We start from the raw sequence: 22,791 nt of genomic DNA, 5'->3' as shown, positions 1-22,791 counted from the left end.
CTCAAAAAATTCAATTTTTACTAAAATTTTGATTTTCACTAAAAATTAAAATTTTCACTAATAATTAAAATTTTCACTAAAATATTAAAATTTCACTAAAATATTAAAATTTTCACTAAAATATTAAAATGTTCACTAAAAATTAAATTTTCATAAAATTAAATTTTCACTAAAATTTAAATTTTCACTAAAATTAAAATTTTCACCAAAATATAAAATTTCACTAAAAATTAAGATTTTCTCAAAAAAAAAAAAATAAAATTTTCACTAAAAATTTTAATTTTCACTAAAAAATCAAACATTCACTAAAATTAAATATTCACTAAAATTTAAATTTTCACTAAAAATTCCAAGTTTCACTAAAAATTCAAATTTTCACTAAAAATTCTAATTTTTCACTAAAAATTAAGATTTTCTCAAAAAATTAAGATTTTCTCAAAAAATTAAGATTTTCACTAAAAATTCAAATATTCACTAAAAATTTAAATTATCACTAAAAATCAAGATTTTCTCTAAAAATTAAGATTTTCACTAAAAATTCAAATATTCACTAAAAATCCAAATATTCACTAAAAATTCAAATTTTCACTAAAAATTCTAATTTTTCACTAAAAATTAAAATTTTTCACAAAAAATTTAAATTTTCTCTAAAAATTCAAAGTTTCACTAAAAATTAAAATTTTCACTAAAAAATAAAATATTCAATAAAAATTAAAATTTTTACTAATAATTAAAATTTTCACTAAAAATTAAAATTTGTACTAAAAACTCAAACTTTCACTAAAAATTTTAATTTTCACTTAAAAATAAAATGTTTACTTAAAAATTATCCATATTTTTCTACAAATCTTTTCAAATTAATGCTTGTATTAAAAAATAAAACTTATTTTGTTTGCAAGGGCATCAAAGATTTTTATTCTAATAGATATTTTATCTCTAGAATTTATAAAAAATATGATTAAATGTATTTTTCTTGTAGTTATTGAAGAGTTTATTTGATTCGGCACAACACAACTGAACGTTTGACTTTAGTGTTTGCTTTTATTGCAAGTATGTATATGTACACACTTGTAATTTTGAGAAGCATATGGTCTCTGCTGTTTTATTTTAAGTTTCATGTTTTATAAAGTTTTTAATAAATATAAATTGTAAAATATTTTTTCAAACATAAAACATTCTTCGACATTACAAAAGATTTCAAGTGCGTACAATATCTGACATGTTTTGTTTGACTTTAAATATTAATCAGAAACTGCCAACAGTTTACAAGGCCCTTAGAAAAAGATCACTACAAACAATGACATTTTAAGATGATAATGGTATCTTTTAGAGTAAAAAGGCTTTTAAAGCAAAACATTGCAGTTTACTACACAATATCAGTAACCTATAAATTGAATAGAATTGTTATAGAATGTATCATGCTAAAGTTTGTTGACCAAGGCCTAGGGACAGGTAATAATTTTAACACTTTTTATTATTCATTTAACATGGCAATAGCCTAATAACAGTGCAAAAAAAATCCCCGAATACTACTAAGTAGCTCCATTAAAAATCGTCCTTAACTTTCCCATTTATGAATCCTTAATATGCTCATTTCATTTTATCAAATAAAACTTAAATAAAATATTTTTTCTCTACCAAAAATTTTCCTACATGTTTTTATAGTATTTTATTGTTGTTGTTTTCTGTAACTTTATTATATATTTTTTCCCAACGCACTGACAGTTTCATTGTGGTTGACTTTTGTGTTTTCTGTAGACGAGTGTGCAAAGAGAAAAAATTCAACTTTTTACACACTTACCAAAAGATGCATAAGCAAGTGTGTGTGGGGAATAAGTATTAGGGTGGTACTTGATATATTTATCTTGTACTTTGATTTTCATATCCAATTAATAATAATCTGTTATGTTAGTCATTTTTTGAAAGTTTTACCTTTTATAAAAACTTGAATTATATTAAATTTGATTTCAAAAGGAATTTGTTAATTATTAAAATTCTGTAAGTTTGTCCTTAAAAAATATACATTGTTGTTTTTAAATTGGAATCATAATAACTTATGTAGTTAAGGATTGTACCTAAAGTAGTTTTAACGAAGTATTTTAATTTAGCTACTTTCACTTGAGTGACGCAAAACGTGGCGTGGTGTTTATAGATAGATAGACAGACAGATAGATAGATAGATAGATAGATAGATAGATAGATAGATAGATAGACAGACAGATAGATAGATAGATAGATAGATAGATAGATAGATAGATAGATAGATAGATAGATAGATAGATAGATAGATAGATAGATAGATAGATAGATAGATAGATAGATAGATAGATAGATAGATAGATAGATAGATAGATAGATAGTAGATAGATAGATAGATAGATAGATAGATAGATAGATAGATAGATAGATAGATAGATAGATATATAGATAGATAGATAGATAGATAGATAGATAGATAGATAGATAGATAGATAGATAGATAGATAGATAGATAGATAGATAGATAGATAGATAGATAGATAGATAGATAGATAGATAGATAGATAGATAGATAGATAGATCGATCGTAGATAGATAGATAGATAAGATAGATAGATAGATAGAAAGTTAGATAGATAGTATAGTTAAGTTAGTTAGTTAGTTAGTAGTTAGTTAGTTAGTTAGTTAGTTAGTTAGTTAGTTAGTTAGTTAGTTAATTAGTTAGTTAGTTAGTTAGTTAGTTAGTTAGTTAGTTAGTTATTTAGTTAGTTAGTAGTTAGTTAGTTAGTTAGTTAGTTAGTTAGTTCGTAGTTAGTTAGTTAGTTAGTAGTTAGTTAGTTAGTTAGTTAGTTAGTTAGTAGTTAGTTAGTAGTTAGTAGTTAGTTAGTTAGTTAGTTACTTTAGTTAGTTAGTTAGTTAGTTAGTTAGTTAGTTAAGTTAGTTAGTTAGTTAGTTAGTAGTTAGTAGTTAGTTAGTTAGTCTTAGTTAGTTAGTTAGTTAGTTACTTACTTACTTAGTTAGTTAGTTACTTACTTAGTTAGTTAGTTAGTTAGTTAGTTAGTAGTTAGTTCGTAGTAGTTAGTTACGTTAGTTAGTTAGTTAGTTATTAGTTAGTTAGTTAGTTAGTTAGTTAGTTAGTTAGTTAGTTAGTTAGTTAGTTAGTAGTTAGTTAGTAGTTAGTAGTTAGTTAGTTAGTTAGTTAGTTAGTTAGTTAGTTAGTTAGTTAGTTAGTTAGTTAGTTAGTTAGTTAGTAGTTTAGTAGTTAGTTAGTTAGTTAGTTAGTTAGTTAGTTAGTTAGTTAGTTAGTTAGTTAGTTAGTTAGTTAGTTAGTTAGTTAGTTAGTTAGTTAGTTAGTTAGTTAGTTAGTTAGTTAGTTAGTTAGTTAGTTAGTAGTTAGTAGTTAGTTAGTTAGTTAGTTAGTTAGTTAGTTAGTTAGTTAGTTAGTAGTTAGTTAGTTAGTTAGTTAGTTAGTTAGTTAGTTAGTTAGTTAGTTAGTTAGGTTAGTTAGTTAGTTAGTTATGTTAGTTAGTTAGTTAGTTAGTTAGTTAGTTAGTTAGTTAGTTAGTAGTAGTTAGTTAGTTAGTTAGTTAGTTAGTTAGTTAGTTAGTTAGTTAGTAGTAGTTAGTTAGTTAGTTAGTTAGTTAGTTAGTTAGTTAGTTAGTTAGTTAGTTAGTTAGTTAGTTAGTTAGTTAGTTAGTTAGTTAGTTAGTAGTTAGTTAGTTAGTTAGTTAGTTAGTTAGTTAGTTAGTTAGTTAGTTAGTAGTTAGTTAGTTAGTTAGTTAGTTAGTTAGTTAGTAGTTAGTTAGTTAGTTAGTTAGTTAGTTAGTTAGTTAGTTAGTTAGTTAGTTAGTTAGTTAGTTAGTTAGTAGTTAGTAGTAGTAACACACCAACCAGGTTATGTGAGCTATACAAATTACAACCTACCTACTACATAGATTACCTAGGATATGTTACGTAATTCATGAAACTACTCTCCTTTTCACTTAATGGAAGTTTAAGTGCCAATGCAATTTAAAAATTTCAGTCAATTTTATATTCTTTATGAGAGTTGTTATTTATGTTTAGCCCCTGTTAAATATATATCTCAACTCTTTCGTGTTCTCTCTTTAAAAGGCAATCGTCTACATTTGTATTTAAGAAAAACAAAAACGATGTGAAAACAAAACAACCTTGTAAGTGGTGACATGTTTTTTTGACATGTTTCTTTTCTTACAAATAAGTTTATGTTTTTTTTTCGACTACAACAAGTTAAATATTCTCTTGATTTTCTCAAGTTTATCCAATTTTTTCTTCATAAACTTTGTTTGATGTTATATGTATGTGTTTTTTTGTTTCTTGTTTGTTTTCATTGGAAATACTTGTAAATAAAAGTGATTAAATATTTTTGTATTTTTGTGTTCAATAAAATAAACTAAAGGTATTTAAGATTGGGATAAACATCAGATAAAGTTATATAGTTTAATAAAAAAATCAGCAGGGTCTTTATATGAAAAATTTATGTTATTGACACACGAATATTATATGGAAAAAATAAGGTATTATTTTTACTAACTATGAGGCAGCCATGACCATTTCCTTTAAACTTGTTGTATACGTTTATAAGCAATACTATAGTGTTTTCCTAGAGGGACTTTCATACTATGTGGTATTAAAAATAAAACGATACGTTCAATGCTTTTTCCTAAATGAAATCAAGTTTAAAAAGTGTCTTCTCACTCTTCGACAACAACTTTGTTTACTGCTGTTGCAACACACAAGCATTAATATGATAGTATGTGTGTATCCCTTCACTGCTACAGATGAAGGGTATGCTGTTGTTTCAACCATCCTGCTGCTGAGCGGAAGTTCAGAAAAATTCAATATTTCCGTTTGACACTTTATGTTTTGCTAGGTCACATACCTTTGTGTGATCTTTGTTTTATTTTTATAAAGTTTATATTGAAATATCAACAATTTGTTGATGAATTTTTAAGCCCATGACCTTTGATAAAAGTTTTTTTTTTTAATAAATATTTTGTTTGCTTTATTTATTGCTTGTTTATATCAATATATAGCTATAAGTCAGAGGTCTGAGTTGAATAATTAAATTGAGTGCAAAATAATAATGCAACGAATGTAATATTAACCATGAAAATGCTACCGACATAAAACTAGTCAAGTAACTGATTCTTGTGGATCGTGAGCAGTTTCTGCTCGTCCGTCTTGCAAAAGCTGTTTATGAAAATCATCTTGATATTCATATTAATGTCCATTCAGTATTGATGTAAAATGAGTATAACTTGATCATTAATGTCGAGAGGATCTTTCCGATTATATTAAAACAAGTTCAATTCAATTACGAAATATATCTATCTTCCCCTAATCGAATAAGCTTAAACTTAAACACCATTAAAAAATAAGTTTTTTTTTACAAAAAAACACTAAAACATAAAAAACAATCACGTTCATTTATATATCTTTTCATTCTTATAACGGAACCATTTATCAAAATGGCTATAATTTAAATAAAAAATATAAAATTCTCTATAGTTGGTATAATTTTCTACAGTTTTATTGCTTCTATTGATGTTTTTATACCCTATACCACTTCAGTGGGGAGGGTATATTGGGTTTGTGTTGATGTTTGTAACGCACAATAATATTGGTCCTATACCCACTTTAATGTATACCAATCGGCTCAGAATCATTTTCTGAGTCGATTTAGCTATGTCTGTCCGTCCGTCCGTCCGTCTGTCTGTCTGTCTGTCTGTCTGTCTGTCTGTCCGTCCATGTAAACCTTGTAATCAAACTACAGGTCGCAATTTTGAAGATAATTCAATGAAATTTGGTACATGATCTTCTATTGTCCCAGGGACGAAGCCTATTGAAAATAGTTAAGATCGTTCCATTATTTCACCTAGCCCCCATACAACTGAACCCCCCAATAGGGCTTGTAACCTTGTAATCAAACTACAAGTCGCAATTTTGGAGATAATTCAATGAAATTTTGCACATGATCTTTTATAGTACCGTAAACGAAGCCAGTTGAAAATAGTTTACATCGGTCCATTATTTCACCTAGCCCCCATACAACTGAACCCGCCGAATAGGGCTTTTAAGTTCATAATTATGTTTAATATACTCATATCTCGAAAAAAAGCTGCAAAAACCAAGTTCTATACAAGATTTGATGACCCTCACGAATTCCATAATAATAGGTCCTCATATGACCCTAGCCCCTATGAAAAGCCCCCATCAAAATTTCACTTAAATGTCCACAATTTTATTCAACAATAAACGGCTTAATGTATATCTGAGGCAAGGTAAAATTCAATTTAAATGCTTTATTATGGCAAATAAATCACATTATATTTTTGTCAAAGGTGTAGGGTATTATATGATCGGCCGACTATAATTTCTTACTTGTTTTTATTACAATTTTTTTTTAAACATATTTCTCATTCTCTACACACTGGCCCATAAACATTTAAACAATATCCATATTCACAATAAAATATGTTGGAGTTTTATTTTTTTTTTCAGTATGTCCATGGCATTGTTTTTTTGTTTATATATTGAGGCATGTTTTCCCCTTTTTTTTGTGAAAAAAAATGAAAAATATTTTAATAAAAAACTTTTAATAAATACAGACGTATTCTATGTGTAAAAAAAATAACTTTTCATATAGACAATGTACTCAATCTATAAATATTGTTTTATTTGACTTTTTTAGATGCATTTATTAAAATTGCAAAGTTTATTTTTTTCGGACGATATTTTATTGATGATAAATTATCAGCATTTGTTATTTAAATGTGATCGAAATTAATTAGTAAGAATAAAATTTCATGGTGTTATTTTTTGTAAACAATTTTAAAGGCTGATGTGATCTCAAACTTTTTATAGTATTTTATCTATTAAAAATAGACTATTCTCTAACTCCTTAAATTGCTTTCTTTGCAACTTACTCATTACTTTCTAACAATCTATTCACTACACGGGACTGATTAAGTGGCGGTTTGATACTATAAAACTTGAAATTTAACTTTTCTCATTTTCTCATTGACTACCTAGTGCACTACAAAGGGTTAATAAAGAGACTAAAGTTGCCATGGCAGCACAAATTAACATAAGGTTTATATAATTTTGAAAAAAAAACTAAATGGCAGGCATGGGGGGTAATGATTACACAAAGTAATTAATTACAAGGTCAATTACAATTACTTGTAATGTGTAATTGAAAAATAACCAATTACAATTACTTGTAATTGTAATTGAAATTTTTCCAATTACTTGTAATGTGTAATTGACAAATAACTAATTACAATTATTTGTAATTGTTATTGAAGTTTGCCAATTACAATTACTTGTATTTGTAATTGAAATTTTCAATTACAATTACTTGTAATTACTTGTAATTGTAATTTAGGTATTACTAATTACAAATTACATATAATTATAAGGAACAAAATTCACAATTACAAGTAATTGTAATTGGAATTTCTTCAATTACAAGTAATTGTAATTGGCAAAAATTCAATTACAATTACATGTAATTGTAATTGGTAATGCTTCAATTACAATTACATGTAATTGTAATTGATAATGCTTCAATTACAATTACATGTAATTGTAATTGGTAATGCTTCAATTACAATTACTTCAAATGTAATTGTAATTGAAAATGTAGTCATTACCCCCCAAGCCTGCTAAATGGCTTAAATTAGTCATATTGACACATTCACAACTAAAGGGCATACATGTACATATCTCCTCCAACTGTAGCAGAAAAACCATGATTCTTGTTTGTACTATTGCATCAATAATGTGATGCAAATAGTTTTACACAATATTGTTCATGATGCAGTGTAAGAGGAATTTTAAGTAAATATAATAAAAATCTCAACATAATACAACAGTATGTGTAAATTTTTAACTCTATATACATGTTTAAACTTTCACATACAAAATACAGAGAATGAAAATATAAATAAATATATAACTACACTTGAATTGTATTCAACTGTAATGTTTGAAGGAGCATTTCAAAGATATCTAAATATCTATGTATGAACAGAGTTTTATATAGAAGCGGAAGTCTGTAAATTATTTTAAATATGAACAAGAACAATGTTTAGTTACAATACAATTTTAAATTAAAAACAAGTAAGAGTGTATATTCGGCTATACCGTATCTTATATACCCACCATCAAATTGGTATACTGGAGTTGTTTTACAAGTTATGAGCGTTAAAGTCATTTGCTGATGAGGGCCTTATATGGAGGGTAGGGTCAATTATGGTGCGATTCTTATAAAATTAAGCGGGGATATTTAAGATCCCATAATAACTTGTTAATGTAAAATTTCGTTTTTATACTGGCATTTTGAACGGAGTTATGAGCGTTGTAGTCATTTTCTGAAGGGGACCTTAATGGGGGGATAGGGTCAATTAGTGACCAATCCTCATAAAGTTAGACAGACTGATTTAGCTTTCCATTAGTCTTGTTCATGTCGAATTTAATGGCTATAATGGTTTTTTTAGTCGAGTTTTGGACGTTAAAGTGATATTCTGATGGAATCTTTATATGGGGCGATAGGGTCAATAATCGATTGATCCTCATAAAATTTTACAGAAATATTTTGGTTCCCATAAAACTTGCTTATGTCGAATTTTTTTGCTATACGAGCTTTTCTAAGCCAGTTATCTGCGTTTTAGTCATTTTCTTATATGAGGGCTAGGTCAAATCGTGGACCGATACCAAAGAGTGCCTAACAATGAAAAGTATTTGTGCAAAATTTCAGCTCTCTAGCTTCTTTGTTTAGGCGCTATCGTGTCTACAACAGATAGACGGACGGACAGACGGACGGGCATGGCTAGATCGTCTTAAAATTTAATAAGGATCCAGAATATATATACTTTTGTGGTTCTACAACCAATATTTCAAAGTGTTACAAACGGAATGATAAAATCAATATACCGCCCATCTTTTAGATGGTGGGTATAACAATAATTACTTTAAAATATTTTAAGAGCAACTTATAATCTGGATTTTGGATCATTCTTTAGAACAGTCTAAGGTCTGGGTTATTAACCAATCTATATTCTCATCTATAGATTGTAGTCTCGTGTATATATTATGCCCTAATCTCAACTTTAAAACAGATTTTAGTCTATACTATAAATCAGTCTATAACCTGAAGTACATATAAGTCTATAGTCTCAAATATAGATCAGTATAGAACGGGCTATAGATTAGTCGAAGCTTTTGACTACAGATAAACATATTATCTGGACATAAGATCGGTTTACAGTCTGCACAACGGAACACTCTATAGTCTGTACTGTAGTTCAGTACAAAGTCAGGAATATTGATTAGTCCAGAGTCCCCTCTATAATCAATCTATATTCTGAAATATAGATTAGTCTTTAAACTGGACCATAGATCACTCTTTTATTTGTATTGTAGATTACTCTATATTATGTATTATGGTTCACTTAATAATCTGTATATCTATTGTCGGCACTATATAGCAGTATATTGTTTTGACTATCTGTACTAAGGATTGGTCTTTAGCATTATCTATAGATCAGTCTAAATTAAACTACAGATGATAGTCTATAGTAGATCACTCTGATAGGATGACTGATCAGTCACTACTATAGATCACTCAATAATTTGTAGATTAGTCTATAGCCTAGAATAAAGATCACTGTAGATCATTGATCTATATAACAGATCAGTTACTATAATCTGCAATATAGATCAATCTATAATCTGTATTAAAGATCACTCAATATTCTGTAGTGTAGATCATTCTATTGTCGGTACCTTATATTAGTATATAGTCTGTATAATCGATCAGTCCGAACTATAAATCAGTCTATTATCTGGACTAAGGATCGATCTATAGCCTCATCTATAGATCTGTATCATACAGACAGTCTAGTTTTAATTATAGATTAGTTTATAGTCTCGAATACATATCACTGTAGATCAGGGTGACAGTTTAGTCTGCTAAATGGAGTGTACATAGATCAGGGTTTAATCTGATCTGTATTTCTAGATTAAAGATTATTTTATTTGTTTATTTATTTATTAATTTCGATTATAGATCACTGTAGGATAACGGATCATATAATCTGTATTGCGGATCAGTCTATTGTGGGGTCTATATACTAGTCTATAGACTGGACTATATATCAGGGTTTAGTCCGGGCTAAAAATCAGTCTATAATATGGACTAAAGTTCGATCTATAACCTTATCTATAAATCAGTTTAGTTTACGCTACCGATCAATCCAGTTAAGACTATAGATCAATCTATAGTATTGAATACAGATCAGTATACATAGATCAGTATTTAGTCTGTTCTAAAATTCTAGTCAATATAAAAGTTTACAGGCAGGTATTTAGTTCAATCCATAATCTGTTCTATAGATAAATCTTTATAGATCAGTCTATATACTGGATAATATAGTATCCCCTGCAGATAATTCTACAGTCCCGACAAAGAATCGATTAGTTTATTGTCTGAACTTTTTTTTATGTTTTTATTTTCTGGACTGTAGATCACTCAATGTCTTGACTATAGATCATATAATATTCGGAAGTATAGATTAGTATATGGACTCTGGACAGGACTGTAGATCAACCCATGTTCTCTACTGCATATCAGACCATATACTGGATTTTAAATTAGTGTTAAGTAACAATTTAAGATCTTCCAAAAATGTCTCTTAAACAGAGAATTTTTATTCTGGACTTATATATGGGTTTGTGAATATTGATTGAAATATATTTAATTTTTTAACCCTCCCTTCTATTTTAATATATATCTGCGTCTGTGCATCAGAGCATACACTTGTTTCCAAATACATATATGTATAACTATCTACTATAACCATGTATGACTGAGTTTTTAAGTGTTTGTTTTACTATTTTCATAGATTTTATATTTTCAATCACTGGAGGTAATTTTAATATCCATTCAATATGCTATCGAATACAAATACATTTATAGCTTTCACTCACACACTTTCAAATAAAGTTTAGTTTTTTCCGCAATACATCTCTCACTCTCTCTCTCCTTTGCTAACCCCCTTTTTTCCTCTCTTCGTTTTCCTATTACTCTAACAGTAACTGTTATATTCTCTAATGATAGTTTTGTGGCATTTTGTATTATGTGAAATATTGCTGTAGTAAAACCATTGTGCTGTCATTTGAGGATTTACCGACTTTTGCATAAGTGATTTTATTGGCATTTTGAGTTTGAATTGAGTTTGTTGCCGTCATCTACATATAGAAATATGTAGCAAACGAACGTACATACACATCTACTAACAGATACACTTTGATATTTATTTATATTTGTATTTGTTTATAATAAAATAGTTTTTTTTTGTTGCTGTTGTTATTATATTTTTACACAACTGCTATTTTGCATTTTAGTTTTTATATTTATTTATATATTTTTATTATTTTTTTTTATTATTGATTGGTGGTTACACAGTGAGTACTTTAACTTGTCCAAGTTTTAATAATGGATTTTTCTAGTACTTTGAAAACAAAATTGTTTATATGTATAAGTTTACATTTTATACAGGAACTTACATGAAAATAAAATATTTATATTTATTTTATGCCAAGTTATTGACCTCTTGTTAATGTTACAGCAACATCAATTAAGTGTTTTTAGTTATTTGACCAATAGGGAAACAAACTAATAGAAAAGTTTTCAAATTTTCGTAAATTATTATATAAGTTTATTTAAAGTTTCATTAAGGAAGTTTTAAGCAAAAAACTTAATAGAATTAAAAATAAAATAATGCAAATAACAAAGGTCATAATTTTGATTATAACTTTGTATGCATCACATTTTACTATTTTGAAAAATTTTTTTGAAAAAATATTAAAACATTTTTTGAAATAAAATCAATTTTTATTTCATATAAACACAATTTTATCTACAGTTTAAAAGTTTTTCAATTTAATAATTATTTTATATCAACTTTTTATTTACAGGCCACAAGCATTTACGATGGCAGTGGTATGCCGCCACCACAGTCACAATACCCACATGAAAGACGTAAGTATTTTTTTAATATTAACAATTAATAAGCAGAAATGCTGTAAATAGCAGAAATTCATTAAACGTTTATAAAATAAGTTTAATTTACCAAAACAGTTTCATAAAAAAATAAATGCTGGAATAGGTTAAAATGTATATGTTTAAAGCAAATTCACTTGAAAATTTTGTGCAACTGTTTCACCAGAACATTATTATTACCAAATTCTTTAAAAAAAAATTAATTAAATTTTTTTTAGAAAAGTTCACTAAAAATTGTTCAGGCAAAATATTTCACTTTTTTACAAAAATTTGTAATGTTATTTCAAAACAAAAGGTACTGAAAATTGTTACACCCTCCACCACAAACTATTGATATGATAGGGTCACAATCATTTACATCACATCAAAATTCTACATACCTACTAACTATATATGTACATGATAGGTTTGCTTAGAACCCACAAGATCAAAATTGTTAAAACAAATTAAAAAAAAAAAAAAAAAAAAAAATAACTGGTTTAAAGTAAATATTTCATATATTTTTTATGTTATAAACAGTATTTTTAAATCGACTGCAAATATATTGTTGTGCGTGATTATTTCAGAATTAAACACATCGATATTAATTCTTATAAATATCAGCACCAGGGTTCAAATATACAAAACGGTGCAAATTTAAAATCAGGAGTTCTGTGACTAGAACAGTTCTAGTAGTTCTAGCAGTAGTTCAGTTCTAGTTCAGTTCTAGTTCAGTAGTCAGTTCTAGTTCAGTTCTAGTTCAGTTCTAGTTCAGTTCTAGTTCAGTTCTAGTTCAGTTCTAGTTCAGTTCTAGTTCAGTTCTAGTTCAGTTCTAGTTCAGTTCTAGTTCAGTTCTAGTTCAGTTCTAGTTCAGTTCTAGTTCAGTTCTAGTTCAGTTCTAGTTCAGTTCTAGTTCAGTTCTAGTTCAGTTCTAGTTCAGTTCTAGTTCAGTTCTAGTTCAGTTCTAGTTCAGTTCTAGTTCAGTTCTAGTTCAGTTCTAGTTCAGTTCTAGTTCAGTTCTAGTTCAGTTCTAGTTCAGTTCTAGTTCAGTTCTAGTTCAGTTCTAGTTCAGTTCTAGTTCAGTTCTAGTTCAGTTCTAGTTCAGTTCTAGTTCAGTTCTAGTTCAGTTCTAGTTCAGTTCTAGTTCAGTTCTAGTTCAGTTCTAGTTCAGTTCTAGTTCAGTTCTAGTTCAGTTCTAGTTCAGTTCTAGTTCAGTTCTAGTTCAGTTCTAGTTCAGTTCTAGTTCAGTTCTAGTTCAGTTCTAGTTCAGTTCTAGTTCAGTTCTAGTTCAGTTCTAGTTCAGTTCTAGTTCAGTTCTAGTTCAGTTCTAGTTCAGTTCTAGTTCAGTTCTAGTTCAGTTCTAGTTCAGTTCTAGTTCAGTTCTAGTTCAGTTCTAGTTCAGTTCTAGTTCAGTTCTAGTTCAGTTCTAGTTCAGTTCTAGTTCAGTTCTAGTTCAGTTCTAGTTCAGTTCTAGTTCAGTTCTAGTTCAGTTCTAGTTCAGTTCTAGTTCAGTTCTAGTTCAGTTCTAGTTCAGTTCTAGTTCATTTCTACTTCAGATCTAATTTAGTTCTAGTTCAGTTCTAGTTCATTTCTACTTCAGATCTAATTTAGTTCAAGTTTACGCTAGTTCAGTTTTAGTTCAGTTCTAGTTTTAGTAGGTATGATACATCAGATCCAAAGTAATATGTTATTGGCAATTCCCCTGATTCCAAATTTTTACTGAACCCTTTTCCAGTAAATTTATTTACATTCTAGGACAGCATTTATAACGATTATATGTTATTGCTATGATTTGCATTTTGTAAACACATACATTGAATAAAATTTAGTGATATTACATACAGAGATAATATGTACATTGTATATACACACTATTATAACAAAAAACGTAATTATTTTGTGTGTATAGTTGAAAAATTGCTATGAAATATTCCAAAGCAAAAAAAATCCATAAACTTGCAACGCAATGTATAGATTTGCATACAAATAAACATGCAAACGATGTATGAGGAGTGTTAGTAAGTATCTAGGTAAATGTACATAAAGATGACCCTTTAAAGTTTTAAAATGAGGAAAAAATATATTTTCATTTGTGCTAGGCACACTCTGTGGGGACTTTTGGAATTTAGTTCTGAGTGGGGTTGGATGGGAATGTGTTATCTTTAAGTATACAAAAACTGTTTGGTCTTTTATAAAAACATTCATTTTGTTTTTGTAAAAAACTTGCAAATGACATGTCATTGATGTGTCACAGCAATAATTGTTTGTTGAAAATATCCTGGTTAATACCTCAGGGGTTTGCTTTGTAAGTTTTAAGAAATAAATTAATCGTTTTTTCTGTGAGTTTTTTATTGTGTTTGATAATTATTTGTTAGATAGTTTATTTGTACTAGCCAACACCTATTTAGGTTAGGAAGTTATTAAAGAATTTGTAGTAAAGGGAGTGAAAATTAAAGAAAATCGATAATAAGTTATCAAATGTGTTTAAATGGTCTTTTAGTTTTAATTGATGTATTCTTGAAGATTTTATTTTGTTATGTTAAAAGCTTTTCCTATTTCAAAATTGATTCAATATATTTTTCTGTTCTTTTTTTAGCATATCGTACCATCAAAGGCGAGAAAGGTGAACGTGGCCCTAAAGGTCCTCCTGGTGATAGTATACGTGGTCCTCCTGGACCACCAGGTCCTGCTGGTCCTAAAGGTGATCCAGGTTCATTTCCTCCCTTTATTGATTTTGCTAGCAATCCTGAGGCGGTAAGTAAAAATTTTGACTTACTTTTACATAAATTTAAGATTTTTTTATAAAATTTTTGTTAAAATAAATTGGTTTTCTGATATATTCCTCAAGAAAAGAAATTCAAAATCAATTATAATTGATTATTGATTTCATATTTTAAATTTCATTGCAAATGTCCTAATCAAATTAGTTCGGTTGCGTATACGTTATATTTTTAAGATATATGTTAATCATACTCACTTTTCATATAGACAAGAGTAAGAGAATTGATTTAGAAACAAGGCACAACTTGTTGCCAAACTGCAGATAGAAAAATATTAAATTTATAAATTTAAACTTTTGTTCTGTTGAACTTCAACATTTTCAAAGGGTTCGGTTGCGTATACTCAATGTATATATATTAAATATTTATTAATCATACTTCCAGTCTGTACAAACTTATTAGTTATAAAAGATAACATATTTGCCACATTTTTAAATTATAATTAACTAATTCATTCCAAACATGAAATTTCGCTTAAAATTAAAATATTTCCTCTGTATTAACACATATTTCATCAATATTTTTCTATGTAATTTACCTTTAAATCTATAAAATAAATTTTAAAATTAAATAAATCTCTGTATATTTACAACACAACAAAACACTCAACTAATATAGATCAATTAAAGTTTACTAAACAATTGTCGAACTAAAATTGAAATACAACATAATAAAATAGTTTTTGAAAATAAAATGAAACATGAACGGATATTTGTAAAATCATAAATGAATTACAAACAGCTTAAACTAAATACTATAAATATACACACATGCATATACAAAACATTCCAATTCTGTTTAATTTACAAACTAACAAAAAACAGATACATTAACAAAGGGATTTCGTACATACTTACTACATACAACAAAAATTTTAATTTCGAAAATTGATTTATTTTATAATTCACATATAAAACATAGCAAAAAAGTTAATTTTCAATTATAAATGAAATAACATATAATAATAAAGAGAGCATATAACAAATGCACACCCATATTTAATGTATTTGTAAAACATTTTCAACAACAAATATTAAAAACCAACAAAAATACAGAGAAAAACTAAAATTATTTATACGTTAAATTAATGCAATCAATATATACAATTTAGTCTTTTCTCCTAACTCTTACTCCTCTCACAAACAACTCTTCAGTTTCAACTAAAGTAAGAGTGTGTGTGTGTATTTATTTCATTTCCGCTTGGTGAAACTAAAATTCTATTAAATTTGTTTATTGTATTAGTGATGATGTTATTAAAATGCAACAAACACTAAAACATAAATACCAACAACAATCTATCTGTGTCTGTAAATACAAATTTAGTTTTTTAACTCGGGAAAAATAAAACTATAAATGGGAATTTAGCGAAAAACAAATATAATACAACCATATAATTTAAACATACTTTTGTTAAATATATAGTTATGTAGAGACATACATATTAATATATACACCCTCACAATAACATATTTCTAATCAGGTGTTTATGTATGTGTGTTTGTTTTCGTGGAATTCCAGCGGGTGCATTGTTAGTATTAGTTAGAGAAAAGTGTTGGTAATTTATAGAGCTTACATGATTTTTTATAGTTGTAGGAAAGTTGTTGTGCACTATGGGTAAATATAGAGAAAATTACATAGACTAGACATAGACTAGACATAGACTAGACATAGACTAGACATAGACTAGACATAGACTAGACATAGACTAGACATAGACTAGACATAGACTAGACATAGACTAGACATAGACTAGACATAGACTAGACATAGACTAGACATAGACTAGACATAGACTAGACATAGACTAGACATAGACTAGACATAGACTAGACATAGACTAGACATAGACTAGACATAGACTAGACATAGACTAGACATAGACTAGACATAGACTAGACATAGACTAGACATAGACTAGACATAGACTAGACATAGACTAGACATAGACTAGACATAGACTAGACATAGACTAGACATAGACTAGACATAGACTAGACATAGACTAGACATAGACTAGACATAGACTAGACATAGACTAGACATAGACTAGACATAGACTAGACATAGACTAGACATAGACTAGACATAGACTAGACATAGACTAGACATAGACTAGACATAGACTAGACATAGACTAGACATAGACTAGACATAGACTAGACATAGACTAGACATAGACTAGACATAGACTAGACATAGACTAGACATAGACTAGACATAGACTAGACATAGACTAGACATAGACTAGACATAGACTAGACATAGACTAGACATAGACTAGACATAGACTAGACATAGACTAGACATAGACTAGACATAGACTAGACATAGACTAGACATAGACTAGACATAGACTAGACATAGACTAGACATAGACTAGACATAGACTAGACATAGACTAGACATAGACTAGACATAGACTACATAGACTATACTAGACTAGACATAGACTAGACATAGACTAGACATAGACTAGACATAGACTAGACATAGACTAGACATAGACTAGACATAGACTAGACATAGACTAGACATAGACTAGACATAGACTAGACATAGACTAGACATAGACTAGACATAGACTAGACATAGACTAGACATAGACTAGACATAGACTAGACATAGACTAGACATAGACTAGACATAGACTAGACATAGACTAGACATAGACTAGACATAGACTAGACATAGACTAGACATAGACTAGACATAGACTAGACATAGACTAGACATAGACTAGACATAGACTAGACATAGACTAGACATAGACTAGACATAGACTAGACATAGACTAGACATAGACTAGACATAGACTAGACATAGACTAGACATAGACTAGACATAGACTAGACATAGACTAGACATAGACTAGACATAGACTAGACATAGACTAGACATAGACTAGACATAGACTAGACATAGACTAGACATAGACTAGACATAGACTAGACATAGACTAGACATAGACTAGACATAGACTAGACATAGACTAGACATAGACTAGACATAGACTAGACATAGACTAGACATAGACTAGACATAGACTAGACATAGACTAGACATAGACTAGACATAGACTAGACATAGACTAGACATAGACTAGACATAGACTAGACATAGACTAGACATAGACTAGACATAGACTAGACATAGACTAGACATAGACTAGACATAGACTAGACATAGACTAGACATAGACTAGACATAGACTAGACATAGACTAGACATAGACTAGACATAGACTAGACTAGACTAGACTAGACATAGACTAGACATAGACTAGACATAGACTATACAGACTAGACATAGACTAGACATAGACAGACATAGACTAGACATAGACTAGACATAGACTAGACATAGACTAGACATAGACTAGACATAGACTAGACATAGACTAGACATAGACTAGACATAAGCCTCTGTATACTTGTGGTATTAGTGCCATGGCATAAATAAATACAATTTCCAAACCATAGTGCACTACCAGCGGATCGCATTAAATGTATGTATGTGGGTTTGTGTCAGTATATACATACATATGTACTTATGTATGTTTTGGGTAAACACATGTATTGTTGACGCGTTTAGACAGACATATGGCCGGAAGCAAATACCTGATTTCCCCAGATAACAAGTGTAAGAACTAACGGATTTTCACTAACGTTATTTATACTTACATACCAACATTTATATGTATCAGAATTAATGTTTTAGTAGTTTTTATATATTATTTTCATGTCGCCAACTATGATGCTAAAGTACTACCAATAGCAGTAGTAACAGCTACAGCAAATAGCGACAACAACCGTTACAACACATCAGTTTTAAATTATTGTTTGTTATTTATTGTTTAGTTTGTTTTGTGCAAGTGGTTTATGCTTGTGTTGTTGTATATGGGAATATGTGCAACCTACAGAGTTAAAATGGTTTGAAGTCTATAGTTTGAAGAGCTAATGTTTACTTTAACAAACAAACTAGAAATAGTAGTACCATAAACTGTAGTTTTGTAGTGTTGTTGTTGCTGCGTTATACTAGTTGTTGCTGCTGCTGCTGCTACTACTGTTGTTTATACTCCTGTTGTGTTTCAGTATAAATACGTACAAATGATGCTTAACATAACAAGGTGCACATACACATAAATACGACCATTTATAGTAGATGAATTGTTAAATTCACATACAATTTATGTATATGTTAGAATGTACATATGTTTATGTATTTGTGTATTTGTTCGTACAAATACATTTAAAACCATGTTTATGTGCTGTTGTGTGTTTATATTCACTATAATATGTTAGGATTATAGAGCAATTTATTCAAGTGGGCTTAAGGACACACACACTTAAGTACATACATATATCTATATGTATACTGAATATATATACATAGGTGTAGTACTTTAGAGGTAGGTTAGTTAGTTTGTGGTAGTACGTAGGTACTGCAACTAACTACCAACACATGTGGAGTGTAAATCATTATATGTATATGTTTGTGTGCTGTTTATATGTGTATGCATTTGTAATCGTGTTTAGGTCAGCATTTATTCATTTATTTATTTTTATGTTTTGTATTTACGTATGGAGATTTCATATTTTTTGAATAATTAGGGATTCCCTAACCCGAATCGTTAGAGGTGGTAAATAAGCTGGTCCAAACAGTTAAATCGACATTAATGTCATATATCAACGGCCTTATGGAGATAGTGCGTTTTTGTTGGAACAAAAAGTATTCCAAATTACAAACTGCTGAAATATGCACTCAACATCATAGGGAACTTGTACTCAATGCAACAGATCCATTTGAAAATGATTGAAATGATAATGATCAGTTTGAAATGGAATCGTATTGTTGCCAGAAAATCGCGTTTTCACTAAAAAATGGGTTTCATGTGGTATTTTCTCCAGAATCTAAAATTCTCTAGAAAATTTTCACTTGAAAAACTCCATATCCATCTAATGGAATCATCCATATTCTACTATTTTTTAAAACAACCTGATTTCTTTAGTTAGTTTGTTGTATTTGAAACATACATACATACTTTTTTCAATACAATATTGTACGTTTTTTTCTGCACATTTCTAAAACATTTCATTAACACGTTTACATTACTAACAACACACATCGTAACGCTGACACCCAATTTATAGAGGATTTATAAAAGCAAATTACCACAGCTTTAGCTAGATTTACTAAGGGAACTAGGTGCGAGGCGTGTATTTACAACTTAAAACCAAAATCCTGAAACATAAATTTTTATTAAAGCAGCTATTTATTAGTGTATGTAGTAACAACAACAACGACATGACAATGTATTTATTTAATATTAATGAATTGATGTTTAGAAAACGATTTTAGACTACAGCGATAATTACAATAGATGGCAGGCAGGCAGGCTAACTAAACCAACAAGCAGAGTTACTTCATGCAGTTTTTACAACAGGCATGACATGAATAAATAAAATATTTATTTAAAAAAAGGCACAATTTATATTTTAAAATTATGTTTAAATTTAAAACATCAATTACAACACGTAGTTGTTTAGTAACAATTAAATTTAAATTTATTTTTAGCAGCAGGCTTTAGAAAATATTGCCTTTCTGCTTATTGTTTAAGTAATTTTCCCCAAAATTAATTATAAAATTTTAGGAAAATGTTTTTATCAAAAAAATTTTAAATGATTTTCAATAATTTATTTTTAATTATTATTTGGAAATTAAACAAAACATCTACGAACCTCAGCTTAATTACATTTTCCATTAGTAGTGGTAATGTGATTGCTATATGCTAAAATTAGCACTTCCGTTCCATGAAATGTAAATGTTATACATTTTTGTCTCTTCTATGTTTTCCAAAAGTGTCATTTTGCTTTTTTTTTTTGTTGTTGCTGTTTTATTTTGTTTAAATTTAACAAAATAAGAGAAAAAATGTGTCATGTCTAAAATTGTTTTGTAAAAGTTTTTGAAAAATAAATAGACTAATAGACTGAAAGGATGTAGTGTGTGGCTTTACTAATTGAAGTTAAAAAACATAAAGTGGTTTACGAATGTTTTTAATTTTTGGTTTTGTTTGTGAATAAAAAACAAACTTCAAATGTCATTCTTGTTTGATGTCAATGTGTTTTTTTAATACTTCTGTGTTCATTTAGTTTTGATATATGGAAATAATTATCTGACAAATGTTTAAATAACATTTCGAAATTATACCATGGCTGAAGTAATCTGTTCAAATTTTGTTTATAAATATGCCTCAAAATTTTTTTTAATAAATTGTTTGGTTTTACCATGTTTAGTTTTTCCTAAAATTTGTAATGGTTTTACATGTTGTTGGTAAAGTTTGAAATTTGTAAATTTCTCTATATATAGAAAGTAATTTTGAAACAGAAAAATAGTTCAGCAGAATATAGAATTTCGCCAGATATCGATTAAGCCCCTAACTAACTAACTAACTAACTAACTACTAACTAATAACTAACTAACTAACTAACTAACTAACTAACTAACTAACTAACTAACTAACTAACTAAATAACTAACAACTAACTAAAACTAACTAACTATAACTAACTAACTAACCTAACTAACTAACTAACTAACTAACTACTAACAACTAACTAACTAACTAACTAACTAACTACTAACTAACTAAACTAACTAACTAACTAACTAACTAACTACTACTAACTAACAACTAACTAACTAACTAACTACCTAACTACTAACTAACTAAAACTAACTACCTACCTAACTAACTAACTACTAACTAACTAACTAACTAAACTAACTAACTAACTAACTAACTAACTACTAACTAACTAACTAACTAACTAACTAACTAACTAACTAACTAACTAACTAACTAAACTACTAACTACCTACCTAACTAACTAACTAACTAACTAACTAACTAACTAAACTAACTAACTAACTAAACTAATTAACTAACTAACTAACCAACTATAATTTCAAGATAAATGCCTGATTATGAAAAACAAAACACATTTATTATTCGTAACTGGTGTAGGTCCATGAGGTATGCCACGCCCGTCTGTATTCTCATACTTGTTTTGTGATAAATTTTAAAGTACAATTCTCGACCAAAAAAGTACCAAAATATGCATTTCTTATTAATTATCATTTCATCAGAATTTCATCAGAACTGTACATCTTTATAATATTGAAAAGTACAATTTGAAGAACAAAAATTTTACCTAAATAGAACTCTTACTCAATGATGGCCATTTGGTTTCATTTTGGTGTCATATTAAAAGAAAATCAAAAAGTACCATTTGAACGAAAAAGTACCAACAAGTTCTCTTAGAGATTCTTATTTGACCCTTTTAGGTTTCTAGAAAATCAAAATATTTTTACCATGTTCAAGAATATCCATTACGTACCATCTGAATAACGAAAAAGTACCATATAATTTCATCTTTATGATTCTATTTAATCAAACCATGTACATTAAACATTCATATATTTTGTTGAAATTCGAAAAATTTTGATTCAAGGATTAAATTATTATAGTCTGTTGAAAGTACTATGAAAAAAGTACCACTTCCCCTTTACACATAGGAACAGACTTATTCGAGGATTTGATTTTTAAAGTAAATTAATTTTTAAATTTTTATAACAATGATAAAAGTTAAACGATACCAATCTGTTAAAAAAAAATATATTTTGAAAAAGTACCAAACTTTCTAGGCCTTAGCAACAGAATTACAAATGACACTGTAGCTAAATGAATTATTTTTAAAATTTGTGTCAAAACATTTTCCTTAAATGTCAAAATTTCTTTACCCAATATATAATTATATTGTTATGATTACTACTTTAAAAATAGAAGGTACTAAAAAGGTACCCAAATACCGGTATTAACCCTTTTATTAAATTAACTTTTATTACAATTTTTTGTTCTTCTTTTCATTTACAGAAATACACTGGCAATGTACATGCAATGCGTCTG

General features: G+C 28.2%; 1 protein-coding gene across 1 annotated transcript in view; it reads left to right on the top strand.

Moving 5' to 3' along the window:
* The window catches only part of LOC119600907 (collagen alpha-1(XVIII) chain-like), a gene marked incomplete at its 3' end in the record, with an annotated part of 366,468 nt that extends 343,695 nt beyond the window's left edge, over positions 1 to 22,773 (top strand). The window contains exons 9-11 of the mRNA XM_037951492.1: positions 11,983 to 12,046; positions 14,643 to 14,800; positions 22,759 to 22,773. Of these exons, the coding sequence (XP_037807420.1) occupies positions 11,983 to 12,046; positions 14,643 to 14,800; positions 22,759 to 22,773 (237 nt within the window). The remainder of the gene's footprint in view (positions 1 to 11,982; positions 12,047 to 14,642; positions 14,801 to 22,758) is intronic.
* Positions 22,774 to 22,791: the final 18 nt, after the last annotated feature.

This window comes from Lucilia sericata, unplaced genomic scaffold, assembly GCF_015586225.1.
Source record: "Lucilia sericata isolate MDLA Ls3-8-SP2 unplaced genomic scaffold, ASM1558622v1 Contig000127F_arrow, whole genome shotgun sequence".
NCBI classification, from domain to species: Eukaryota; Metazoa; Arthropoda; class Insecta; order Diptera; family Calliphoridae; genus Lucilia; species Lucilia sericata.
The sequence above is the reverse complement of the archived record's forward strand: the minus strand, read 5'-3'. Positions and strand labels throughout refer to the sequence as shown.